The 14,177-nt window shown below is 48.0% G+C and overlaps 1 protein-coding gene across 1 annotated transcript in view; it reads left to right on the top strand.

Annotated features, from left to right (window-relative positions):
• The window catches only part of LOC135809105 (uncharacterized), an 80,514-nt gene that overhangs the window by 35,473 nt on the left and 30,864 nt on the right, over positions 1–14,177 (top strand). The window contains exons 18-21 of the mRNA XM_065322374.1: positions 5,685–5,738; positions 5,941–5,997; positions 8,261–8,344; positions 10,898–10,954. Of these exons, the coding sequence (XP_065178446.1) occupies positions 5,685–5,738; positions 5,941–5,997; positions 8,261–8,344; positions 10,898–10,954 (252 nt within the window). The remainder of the gene's footprint in view (positions 1–5,684; positions 5,739–5,940; positions 5,998–8,260; positions 8,345–10,897; positions 10,955–14,177) is intronic.

The raw sequence follows: 14,177 nt of genomic DNA, 5'->3' as shown, positions 1-14,177 counted from the left end.
TGGTACAGTGAAAGGAGGTTAGGGGAAGTACGACTTAACAATCAAAATGTCACTACCTGTAGTCTTCTGGACGCTGAGTCCAATGATGTTCAGTGTGGATCTACCAACTGAGAGAGAGAGAAAAAGAAAGGGTGGGAGAGAGGGAGATGGAGAAGGAAAGAGAGAGAGAGAGAGAGAGAGAGAGAGTGTGTGTGTGTCGTCACGGGTTTGAGAACCGTGAACGAACTGCCTCTACGCTCCTCGCCACGCCACACAATAAATGACCAGTACAATGTGAGAGAGCTTTTTCTTCTACTTCATTTCAGTAGGCGACTGGGGAACTCATAAAGAAGAACCAACACTGACAACGAACGACTGACGACTGACACTGAGACAAGACTAGACAACAGAATATATTAGATTGAAGGCGTACAACGGGAACAAGACGAGCAAGTGTGTACCAACGGGGACGAGATGAGAAATAATGCATACGGAAGGGACAGAAGACGGTGCAGCCGCATGTACGCAGGAGTCAAAAACAGCGCAGCAGCATGTACCACGACTCAGCAGCATGTACAACAAAGAGACACAAAAGCAGCCACATGTACGACAAAGAGCTACACGTGCAACCGCATGTACAACTAAGAGACACAAGCGCAGCCACATGTACAACATGTGTGTGTGGGGGGGGGGGGGGGAGAGAGACAGAGACAGAGAGACAGAGAGAGAGACAGAGAGACAGACAGACAGAGAAAGAGAGAGAGAGAGAGAGAGAGAGAGAGTAAGTAAGTACTAAGTAACATTCATAAAGACAGGCAAGTCCAACAAATGAGGACTGATGCCTATACAACAGGGTTTTTACGCCTGAAAGCAGGAGCTTGATTTAACCAGATTACCAGTCAAGATTTAAGGCGCAAATGGAGTAATCTGCTCAGATATTTTGTAGTGAGATGAAATCAGAAATCCTCACGACCCCGTCCAGTCTTGAGAGAGAGAGAGAGAGAGAGAGAGAGAGAGAGAGAGAGAGAGAGAGAGAGAGAGAGAGAGAGAGAGAGAGAGAGAGAGAGAGAGAGAGAGAGAGAGAGAGAGAGAGAAGAGAGAGAGAGAAAAGAGAGATTGTGTGTATGTGTGTGTGCGTGAGAGAGAGAGAGAGAGAGTGTGAGAGAAAGAGTGTGTGTGTGTGTGTGTGTGTGAGAGTGACAGTATGGGAACGAGAGAACGAGGGAGTATATGTGTGTGTGTGAGAGAGAGAGTGAGAGAGAGGGAGAGAGAGCGGAGGGAGAGGGAGAGAAAGATAGAGAAGTAGGGAGAGAAAGATGAGAAGGATGGAGTCGGAGAGGGAGAGATTGAGGGAAAAAAGATAGAGAAGGAGGGAAAGATAGATAGAGAAGGAGGGAGAAAGAGAAGGAGAGAGAGAGGAAAGTAATTCGCACCAAAAAAACTGGTTGGTAAAAAACCATCTCGACTGTTTTTTAGGCAGTGACGGAGAAAGTAAAAGGAGAAACAAAAAGAAAAGAGAAAAGGAAGCGACTGCCACTGTGAGCCAATGCCTGGGTTTTGAGCGAAACGGTGAAGGCTAAAAAGCTCTTCAGAGCGGGAGCAGGCCAGCTCTCAGTGTAGTGCAATATGGACGAGACTATAAGGAGAAGGAAAGGAAGAGAGAGAATGAGAGGAAGACTTGCATTCATAATGCTCTACTGGTGTACTAGCTGTGCTAGTACTTGTTAGCAACAATCCGAACTAGCGCACACACTGCACTGCATTGCTTTGTACTGCATTCAAGACTGACGTCATGCGCTTTGTTTTGCTGCGTAATCACAAATGGCACCAGCCCATTTTGCGGAAAAGAAAAACAAATCTTGCTTGCCCTGTTGTGCTCTTCCAAACAACGGATCGTGCTTCAGCAGTGTTTCTTTTCCCACCATCCTCCCTATCCAACTTATTCACACCGTCATAATTATCATACCCACTAATCGGGTCCACTCTCACAACTGGTGTTATCTAGCTATTTGCTGCGGCTCTGCCTTGCGCTATATTACATCCATTTAGCATTGCAGCTCTACGTTGAGCTAACAGCAGCTCTACTTTGAGCTAACAGCAGCTCTACTTTGAGCTAACAGCAGCTCTACTTTGAGCTAACAGCAGCTCTACTTTGAGCTAACAGCAGCTCTACTTTGAGCTAACAGCAGCTCTACTTTGAGCTAACAGCAGCTCTACTTTGAGCTAACCGCAGCTCTACTTTGAGCTAACAGCAGCTCTACTTTGAGCTAACAGCAGCTCTACCTTGAGCTAACAGCAGCTCTACTTTGAGCTAACAGCAGCTCTACTTTGAGCTAACAGCAGCTCTACTTTGAGCTAACAGCAGCTCTACTTTGAGTTAACGCATGCTCCGTACGCGGAGGCATACACGACCCACACACAGACACAGCAGTAGTTGGTTGGCACCACAGGGTAATTGGGCGAAGGAGCTGGCAGTGTGTAACCATGGAGGCGGCGACCCGACAGAGGCGGGGACCGAGAGTGAGACCGAAATGGCGGCTGACCTGCCAAGGGCAGTAACCGAATAGAGTGATTCGGGAGAGTAGAGAGAATGCTGCCAGCTACTGAGAGTTCAGTGCCCAATCCCTGCTTGTTTTTGTTTAGCAGAGTGAGTTTGGAAGACGAATGAGGTTAGTAGTATAAGCGGGGTGCTACAGAATGAGAATTGTAACACAATGAAGTCGGTGTGGGTGGGTGGGTGAAAACACGGAGCAAGAGTCATGCGAGCCAATGCAACTAACAAAGAGAGCCAGGCACGAAGGCTGCTGAAGGGTGTACGTATGCAAAGCGAGCTGCTGGGAGAGTTTGCGCATGCGCACAACGGCGCATCCGTGAGCTGGCGCGAACACGCGCGTGATAGACATCAGCATACAGTGAAAACATTACGTCACCGCGTTAACATACTTTAGCTACGCAAAACTTGCATTAACGCATGCTCCGTACGCGGAGGCATACACGACCCACACACAGACACAGCAGTAGTTGGTTGGCACCACAGGGTAATTGGGCGAAGGAGCTGGCAGTGTGTAACCATGGAGGCGGCCGACCCGACAGAGGCGGGGACCGAGAGTGAGACCGAAATGGCGGCTGACCTGCCAAGGGCAGTAACCGAATAGAGTGATTCGGGAGAGTAGAGAGAATGCTGCCAGCTACTGAGAGTTCAGTGCCCAAGCTAGTTACCCTGGTGGGCCAACCAAATAAGTCAGTGCTCAGAAATAACGCGAGCATTGAACGAGGAGTATAGCAGGAGCTGCTAGCAGTCGAGAAATCTAGGTACCGATAGCGGTACTGAGAGTTGGTATGTATACCGGAGGAGACATTCGTCAAGGTGCAGCGCTACTGGTCAGTCACTCACTGTGGCCAGCTTCTCTGATACTAGCCGCACCTCGGATGGCTCAACACGGATATAGCGCAGCACTGCGTCGCTGCGCCATCGCCCCATATGGCGGATCACGTGCTCTGGTACGCCTGCGATAGCTGCAGACGTGGCTGCTCCGATCCGGAATGAGTGGCTGGCATAGCTGGACGGATCTGTAATCCCACAAAGTGGTAGGAGGGTGCGCACCTCCCTCGTGACGTCCGCTCGTGTCAGAGGCTGGCCATTGTGGTAGACGAGCAGCTGATCTCTAGGAGATTGGGACTCCGCTGACACTGCCGTCAGGTACCGCACCATCGCCGTAACAGGGCAGCTGATGACATCGGTACAGCCGCCCACGTGGACTACCGTGCCCCTACCGTCCGGGTCCGTCTTTGATTGCAGCAGCGTGATGGTGATACGAAATGATTGTTGGTCCAGGGCCACGTTGCCAAACGTCAACGAGGTGAGCTCACCACAGCGCAGGAAGCCATAAAAGGCCAGGGTGAAGGCGCACTGCAGCATTGCCTGGTCAACTGGGTGCCGCATGGAGGAAACTTGGAGGCGTTGGCAGAGTTGCCGGAGGATGGGTGTTGTGATAGGCAAACGAGGGCGGCCAGGTCCCGACGAACGGGCTATGCCTCTTAACACTCGTGACAGCAGGGACGTCGGCTGATTCGGGTACTCGAGGCCCAGTTCGACGTGTAAGTTCCGGATGGCTGACATATATGTGCGAACCGAGGCCGGCCGCAGTGTGCGCATGAGGAGGGCTGCGTAGTAGCACAGCGTAACGTCGCTTCCAGGCAGGGCCACGACGCCATGCTGCTGACAGAAATTCAGGTACCGCCGCTCTGAAGCTGAGTATGTCCTCCTGGATGACGGTGCTATTGCCAGGGACGCCAGCCTGGCCACGTCTTCGGTCAGTCCGGTGTGGGCAAGATCGGCATGTCCGGATGGAGCTGTGCCGTGGGTGCCAGGCAGCGGAATTCCTGCAACAGATTCCGGGAAAGAGCATCGGCAATGGTATTAGTAACACCAGGGATGTGCACTGCTGAAATCAGGCAATCGTGAGCAACGCAAAGGTGATACAGACACCTAACTAGAGACATCATGGGTGGCGATCTGCTGGTGCCGGATTTGATGCAGTCTACAACAGCTGAGTTGTCGCACTGAAACTCAATACGGAGGGACTTCCACTCTGACGCCCATGTACTGGTTGCGATGACAATAGCGTACAGTTCTTTATACTGTATGGACTCTGAATGCTGGTGGGGCGAAACACGGAGCAAGAGTCATGCGAGCCAATGCAACTAACAAAGAGAGCCAGGCACGAAGGCTGCTGAAGGGTGTACGTATGCAAAGCGAGCTGCTGGGAGAGTTTGCGCATGCGCACAACGGCGCATCCGTGAGCTGGCGCGAACACGCGCGTGATAGACATCAGCATACAGTGAAAACATTACGTCACCGCGTTAACATACTTTAGCTACGCAAAACTTGCACTAACCGCAGCTCTACTTTGAGCTAACCGCAGCTCTACTTTGAGCTAACAGCAGCTCTACTTTGAGCTAACAGCAGCTCTGCTCTGAGCTAACAGCAGCTCTGCTCTGAGCTAACACCAGCTCTGCTTTGAGCTTCAAACCAGTTGTTTCGAAACCAGCACTCCTCAATCCAAAGATGCCTCTTTGTTGACTTGTTTGTGTGAGGGATGGGGCTAATTGAAGATATCAATGGCAGGCTACTGAGACATTCAACGCCTTGACACCTAGCTCCAATGCATCTCCAATGCACACACCAACGGCCTTCCAACGACGGAGACGAAGATTCATGGTAAATGTACTAGTAGGACCAGAGATGGCAAAGTGAGCGCAAGGTGAGCGCAAGGTGAGCGCAAGGTGAGCGCAACGAAGAAGTACCCAAGTCAAGTACCATAGCAACAAGGAAGGTCGACTGTTAAATGACAAAACCAGCTAAAAATAATTTGAAGCAGAAAACTCACAGTTCAAACTTCAATAGTCTGCCATTGAATTGTAGATGTCCATCGTTGTCTTGCCGGGCCAGATTTGCATGAAGTGTTCAACAGCAGCTGGCAAAAGGTTTTCGAGAACAGATTCTCCAAACGGAGAGTTTTTTAGGATGTTCAGGGCAGCACCAATGACACAAGGGGTTTTTCATCAGCTCTTGCAGTTCCCATGTCCCATTTGGAGTCACAGTAGGATGTATTCCCTTTAGAGTGGTCACAACCCGAACTAGTTCATTGTGGTCTGGAGCTAGGTGTTTATGAATGCATTCTTTATCATGTTATCTCTTACAGACCGCCGAGGGAGATCCACACAATGGTCCCTTTTCAGCAACATGATTCCCACCAGTAAGTGCTTGTGATGATAGCATGCATAGACTCCGGTCCTAACCTGTAGGGACATCATACACAGAAATGCTGCACGGCCTCTGCACACATCATCAATACAGTTTTGATTAATGTAGTCAGTACCCGAAATTGCATTACCGTTGAATTGATCTCATCATGACCCCATGCATGTGTATGTCACTGTGGTTGGTCATGCTTCCAGGGCAGAAGTGTTTACAGCGGGGCCAGATGTATTTGTCTTCGACCATGATCCAGAGCGGTACGTGTGGGAGAGCCTTCTTGTGCACTACCTTCTTGCTACCTTACTTTGATAGAGCGGATAAGCAAGAGAGAGAGAGACAGACAGACAGACAGACAGACAGAGAGAGACAGAGACAGAGACAGAGAGGAATAGAGAGATAAGCAACCCTTTATTCCCGTAGCTATGCAGAAGACGTTACTTCAGTAACATCTGGCGCTAGCCAGGGTCCACACAGCTTTAATTTGGTATTTGTTTGTGTGTTTGTTTGTTTGTTTGTGTCACGCCTGGCGCTATCCGTATCTGACGGCAAAAAAGCATAGGATGTTATAAATTTTTCAATTCTCCTTTTTTTTTCAGGCATATCCTGGGATTCGAACCCGCACTATCGCCCTACATGCATTCCCCCATACACTTCGCATTCATACCCATTCTTCCAAGTTGCTTTACGTTATTATCTTGCGTTTGAAAGCCCTATTTGAATATTGCGGGCAGCTGTATGTGGCCAGCTGTGCTTGATGGTATGGTACGGTACGGGAGACGGTGTCGTATTACCCTCGATCGTACCTGTCCCGTACCTATCCCCTACCGTACCATGCCATCAAAGACGGCTGGCCACAATGCATATTCAAATAGGGCTTTCAAATGCAAGATCACAATGTGAAACAACTTGGAAGAATTAGTATGTGTGCGAAGTGTATCGGGGGATGCATGCAGGGCGCGCGATAGTGCGGGTTCGAATCCCAGGTTATGTCTTAAAAAAAGGAATTTTTAAAGAATTTATAACATCCCTATGCTTTTTTTGTCTAGGTCATGAAGGCAAAAAAGCATAGCGTAGGGCCCTGAGCTTCCAAGCTCTCTCGTTTAACGCTCAGTGACCGCACCCAGAAGTCTTCACGAGCGGCGACTGAATAGGCGTGTGGCACCACCACGAGCGCAACACAACCCAGGGGGCCAACCAATATAGCTGGCTTGGTCCAAGTTCAACCACAGACAAAAGACTGTTAGTTTCACATTTTGAGTAGCAATTCAAATCCGAGCTCAAAGTAAAACTAAAACTGAGAGCTGAGACTGAGTCTCGACTGAACTAAAGAGAGTGAGAGGTTCTTTTATAGCGCGTTTTGCAGATATGGTGTGATCATTGGATAGAATGGTACGATCTATTTCCAGGAGATATTGAACAGGTAAAACCGGAAAATGCGCAGCCAGTCAGCAGAAAAGCAGAATACACGTGCGGTAATCATTCGAGAAGAAAGAGAATGAAAGACATGGAGAGAAGAAAGACCAAAAAGGGACGTGGGGAGCCAACTCACCTAAGTCATGCATACAATGTGCGTATATGAGGGCCATGTTGGGGAGCACGCTCACCCATTGTGTGACTGCTCAGCAGCTTTTTATGAGTAAGTTCTTCAGCATTCTTGGTTCTGCTCGCGCTATACCCTGACCTGGCGCGGTGACGGTTGTGGCTCTTGCGCCCATCTTGACTCTTCATTTATTGCACTTAGCTCTTGCAAATCTTGGCTCTTTGCACGAAGCGCCGTGGCATCATGGAAACCTGAAGAACGTTGCAGTGACATGGTTTTGCACAAAGCCTGGAGACACATTTCCAGGAAACGTACAACACAAGAACCTACCTGACCAGGTTCCGGCGTTGAGTCACATGATGTGTCATGCCCAGGAGGCATGACACCTTGGTGGCGAAAGCGTGTGTCGCTCAACCTACATGCCAAGCACGTGGGACAAACCACTGGCCTAACCACGCCGCTATACCAAAAGGGCGTGACAGCTCGGAACAGAGCTGCTCCCTAGCAAGATCCTGTTGTCACAGGACTGTCAGGCAGCAGTTGTCATGTCCAGGAACATGACAAGCCTATCAGGTTAACATGGAACACATGGGCGGGTTTAACTAGGTTCAACCTGAGAGTATCAGATCACAGGTGAAACCATGCAGACAGAGAGACTGTGCTACTAGTTCAACGGAAATATGATTTCACACACATAAACACACACGCACACGCACATGTGCTCACACGCGTGCTCACACACTCACACACACTGAGACTCACACACATACACACACAAACACACATATACACACATACAAACACACACACACACAATAGCAGATAAGCAGATCACAAGAGCAAACTGCACACATCACCTCCCTTCATTTTCCAACCCTATTAAAACAACCTCTCGTGAGTTACCTGATCCACTGATGCAACGAAAGCCCTGAATTCGTCAACTCAAGTTGCTGAATTTCTATTTACTGCTTCTGGTGCAGAACCACACCACCTAATCCGACCACCAGTCGCCCGAATCCCACTGAGCCTGTGCCTCCCATACCTGTAGGCCTACCTGGTCCCACGTAAGTTATGCTAGTGGTGGTGATCCTGACTACTTAGCACAGCAGACTGATGTATGGAAGCCGTGGGAGCCCTTCAAATGTCCTGCAAGTTGCAAGCTTGAAAGTCAATGCTGCAATGACAATGCAAGAGACATTGCGTGGGATATTGAAGTGGGGGTGCCCGCGTCACTGGCACTGGCACGCAAGTCGGGCCAGGTTGCTGGGCTGGTTGCTAACTTGTGTTAGCATGCTCAAGCTCATATAAAAACTTCATGTGATCCCGTACATTTACATGTACAAATACTGATACGTATTATCCATACTCGTAGACTAATGGGGAAACTGAGTAAGTAAATTACAAGCACAGTGCGTATCGGTTATAGCGTGGTCGTGAAAAAGAATATTCTGCTTACAAGAATGACCTCTCATATTTTCATAATCATAACATGGGTTTCAAGTGAACATTTATTCATACAAGCAATGTTATCGCATAGTAGAATATATCGGTCCTAAAAATGGATTTTGTGTAGCAAAACATACCAGATTAGTACAAAGTGTATCGCCTGTAGTAATAACATCTATCCAATGCAGTTCTGATCCGACTCGCATTGCACCGTAGTGCTGCAGGTTCAACTGTTGCTGTCATGTTTCTCATGCTGCATAGCCACATGGCAAGTGTATGCCACTATGAACGCCCGCATGCATAGCAAGGACACGTTGTATGTATGGTGACCATCCTATCTCTGCGCACATGCATCTGATATGTCACACTTGATTCATCGTGTGTAAGAAATATCGGACATAAGAATAGATAGCCATTTTTCAAACACCCACGCTATAACCGATACCTACGGTACGCGCCTGGCCATGGAGACAGACTAGTTTGAAGGCAAACAGGTACCAGTTGTAAGCTGTAGATCCCGGACCTAAGTCAACGTTTGCCCAGTATGAAGTTTGAAGTTGTCGACCTCATTAGCAGCCAAATGACAGGATGCAGCGCTTGGTGACGACGTTGTCTTCTACATGTACTTGTATCTCCGATCCGGTCCTGAAACAGCATCAGCTCGGCCACCGCGTCGCTCATTCACAGAAGTTTTCAAGGTGAGAGCTACTCGTCAGACTCGTTTGCCAGCGAGGCCAAGATCTGGTCCTGGAGGGGACCTGGATCTGATGGGACAATGGCTGCGCTGGATCGTCTACAGTCAGATTTGATTGACTGGCTTGATTGACAAAAGCTATTCGATATGAACAATTGTACATGTATGCACATGGCCGTAACCAAAATAATAAAAATTTAATAAAAAATAAATCCGACCGACCGACCCTGGTACGGATGAGTGAAGTGACCCGAAACAACGAATTAATTCTAGGTGGCCTAATGTCAATCCGAGTGTAATATAGAATACCGTATTTCCCCTTAAGTTAGTACGTACTAACTTTCGAACTTAGCAGCCACATGAGTACTAACTTTCGGGGGTGGTACTATCTTTCGGGGAGTACTTTTTATCGGGGGTAAATGACACGCAGTGGGAAGCCTGCGCAACTCTAGTGTCCGTGCATATGATGTATGTACTGTACGGTGTCTGTACATGTAGGACGGGTACGAACTTACTATCTTTCGGGGGGAACTGTCTTTCGGGGTGATAACCTCGGCAGTGGAAAGTGTATTTTTTTTAAGGGGGTACTAAGTCATTGGGGAGAACTTACTTACGGGGAAATACGGTAGTAGTTTTTGTTAGGGGTCATCCACAAACATCAATATATATTTTAGAGAAGATATTGGTTCTTTTGGGGGTGGGGGTTACTCTCTGTTCGTCTGTTCTTTGCAAAAAAATGTTGATATCTAGATCTGAACGGGCACTGTACAAACACGTAGTTGATGACCTACAACAAGTGAAAGTCAACCTTGTGAATATTGTCACGGCAAGGTATTGCAACCGTGCACACGTGGCAATGGAAATCTAGGCGTGCGGTGAATTTGAAGTTGCTATTGTTCATGTTCCATGAGGAGATTGCACTTCATTAAAAAATATCGATCCCCTGCATAAACATGCGTATGCATATGTTCGTTTTGAGGGGGGAGCGAGGGGGTCTGGGGAGAAATGAACAAATATCATCTTGAAAATATATGTAGAAAGGAAAAGGACATAAGGATACGAGTTAAGAGTAACTCTCCATCACTGTAACTGGATACTATATACAGTCAGAAAGTGCAATAACTAGGCACACAACTGACAAGAGTACTGATACATTCGACGTCCTGACACCTAGCTTCAACACATCTCCGTAGCGCTAACCGGCAGCCTTCCAACTTGGAAGGTTCAAGGTTATGGAAAGACCAAAGAGGGGAAGGCAAGCGCAACGAAAACGAGCAAAAGCTACAGTCCCAAGTTGTGTGCCTAGTTATTGCACTTTCCGACTGTATATAGTATCCAGTTACAGTGATGGAGAGTTACTCTTAACTCGTATCCTTATGTCCTTTTCCTTTCTACATTTATTTATGGCTCAACATCCGAGTTTGAAAATATATATCGGTATTTACGGATGGCCCCTTATGTCTTCGCCTACTTTCAGGACTCCTGGAATCCACTTCAAAGAAACACCAAAGACCAGTAGAGATACAGGGTTCGGGTAAGTACTTCTCACTGTACAAATAAATACCTATTAGTTCAACAGTACTTTTTTGAAGTTTTTTTCTATTCACTGGAGAACTCGATTACTAAGCTAGAAAGCGAAACATCATTTTGGTATGTTTTGCCAATTCTCAGGCATTTTCCTCCTCAGCGATTCTCTTACCAACATGCAGTGCAGGAAAACCCACACGAGTCCCATAAACCAGCCCAACGTACATACATACATACATACATACAGTCAAACCTCGTTAGGACGAACTTCAAGGGACTGAACAAATTTGTTTGTCTTATCGGGAGTTCTTCTTATCCAGATCTGACAAAAAATCGATATACATACTTCAAAAAGAAGTATCAGATGGATTGTATTTACGTGAAGGTGCATGCTGTGGTACATGGGAAGCATGTTATTCTTAGCATAAGCCAGAAACAGGTAAGTACAATGACAAAGTGCAATGAATCACGACTGTGTCGAAAGTTCGTACAACGCACTGATTGATTTGTTCAAAACACGCTTGAAAACAATTTGCACTGTACGTACAATATGACCTCGACTATTGAAAAAAAGAAGAAGAAAAAAGGCAGCCAGCGTACGCGCACGCTCGTGGACCGTTCGTACTACATGTACATGACCACACTGACTTTGTTCAAATCACACTTGAAAATAGTTCGTCTTCGCGAAAGTTCGCTGTACAGAAGTTCGTCATAAACGAATAATTTTGACTTGTATTGATGCCTGGCCAACCATAGGATTGGCCTTAGTTCGTACTAATGGAAAGTTCGCCTTATCGGTGTTTGTCCTAACGAGGTTTGACTGTACATACATACATACATACATACAATACATACAATACATACATACATACATACATACATACATACATACAATACATACATACATCCATACATCCATACATACATACATACATACATACATGCATATGTCATGGCCGCGCTTGGCGGGTTTGTGACTTGGCTTAGATCAGTCTAGTGGCTACCCAGGTAGACGACCAATATAGTCGCCATCCAAGTTGCTAGCTCACATAGAACGACAGGTTTCTAATTCCACTTGAACAGTGTTTATTTGAACCATTGCAGTACTAGATCGAAAGATCAAGTGTGTAGAGTCAAAAGACCAAAGCAGGAGAGAGTCGGAGTGACTCTCTCAGAATCGAGAGGAGTAGTGAGCTCCCCGAGAATCGAGGATGAATGTTAGCAAAACAGCTCCTTATATATGCTACATTATGTGATCAAAAGTATACAGTGGCAAGAATGCGTAAGGATTATTTCTATATTACAAACAGTGGTGCAATATGTGCAATCAGCCAAACTAGAATATAGTACAAAGAATGATCAATCAATACGGGGAGCTCGCTCACCCACATTACATGAAAGGACTCCGAGGCTCTTCGTGCGACGGGGCCTGGAGTATGCTGTCAGAAGTTGCTGCAGCTAGAGCACGCCGCCTTCGTACGCTGCCTTGGTCATTGGTCACCCTTCATCTCCTGCCCGTAGGCTCTTCCCTCTCATTACCCCGTAGGGTGCTTCACGGTCAAGCCGTGACCTCTCCCAAAAAGGGATAACGGAGTCCGCAGTGCGCGAAGCACTTGCAGGACCCTTTACGTCGTACGACGCGAGAAGAGGTGCCATGCTTGCTCGACTAACAAAGGTATCAGCTCCCTTGCAGGACTAAGCAGGGTCCCCTCAAGCTCAACAGTGTAGTGAGTACAATGCTGACGACTTGTACTGAAGGTGTAGCCGCCGTACGACAACACTTGTGACTCGAGGCCACGAGTTGTAAGCCATGATTGCTCAACTAACGAAAGTGCCAAATCCTTCGCGGGACTAATCATGGTTTTTACAGAACTCTAGAATATTTCGGAGCCCAGCTTTTGGCTGCTGAACTCAATGCATGGTCGCTTTCACGACGAGTCTGATCCGGGTCATGACAATTCCCCGGCCTCTCAAGAATCACGTCCCCGTGATCTCAACTAACATTAAAGTCAGCGAGTCGTGACGGTAACCGCCTAGCTCTCGTTGGCCAAGCCAACGGGTTCTGCACCGCAACAGGTACGGGCATAGAGTACGAAATGTGGCTCCACAGGAGGGACATTTCCATCAAAAAAAATTTCCAACTTCAAATGAAACTGGTACTGCTCCACTATCGTAGAGATGAGCCTGGTGCTGATGATCAACACGCAGCTTGTCATGTACAACTAAATGCACGTTGCACATCTTCACGCAAGCGTATACGTATGACAGTTCGCCATTTCGCGTCATCTCAGATGAATGTAGACCATAGGCCATAACGTGTGGTCGACACACCCTTCTACCACGTAGGTATCCGGTTCAGTACAAAAACTGCTGCAGAGCTCCAGGAGCCATTTCATAGATTTGGTGGTATCCAACGAATCGGTTCCACCCACACTCCACCCATTACAAAAGACCTTGGCGACCTCGCCAAGACTTCCACGGTAGGTTCATTGCTGCCAGCAAGGACAGACACAATGGCATACGCCTAGTAGCCTGTGCAACAGGACCACGATCACGTGTCTCAATCATGTGGTGTAGCACCGAAGTGCAACCAAGCTCAGATGGGTTCAAAGCGAACGCATCTTGATACCGAAGCACTAAGGCTTGCAAGCAGTGGATCTCCTCGCAGGAGATACCAGATTGTCCATCTCTTCCTCCACCCGCCGCCGTGGGCTGGATTGAGTCCGGCTCATCCCTACCACCAACAGTGGGCAACTTGACTGAGACCAGCTCGTCACTACCACCAACAGTGGGCAACTTGACTGAGACCAGCTCGTCACTACCACCAACAGTGGGCAATTTGACTGAGACCAGCTCGTCACTACCACCAACAGTGGGCAACTGGACTGAGACCAGCTCATCCCTACCACCAACAGTGGGCAACTTGACTGAGACCAGCTCGTCATTACCACCAACAGTGGGCAACTGGACTGAGACCAGCTCATCCCTACCACCAACAGTGGGCAACTTGACTGAGACCAGCTCGTCACTACCACCAACAGTGGGCAACTGGACTGAGACCAGCTCATCCCTACCACCAACAGTGGGCAACTTGACTGAGACCAGCTCGTCACTACCACCGCGGGGAGTTAGAGCGGGACAATCTGCGCCAATGCGCAACTGCTTCCAGACCCCGAGGGAGTCCTCTGTCTCAGCTAATTGAGCTGATTCCTCTCTCTGGCCATCGGCCA

This window comes from Sycon ciliatum, chromosome 2 (assembly GCF_964019385.1).
Source record: "Sycon ciliatum chromosome 2, ocSycCili1.1, whole genome shotgun sequence".
NCBI lineage: Eukaryota > Metazoa > Porifera > Calcarea > Leucosolenida > Sycettidae > Sycon > Sycon ciliatum.
This window is presented reverse-complemented; position numbering and strand designations above follow the sequence as displayed.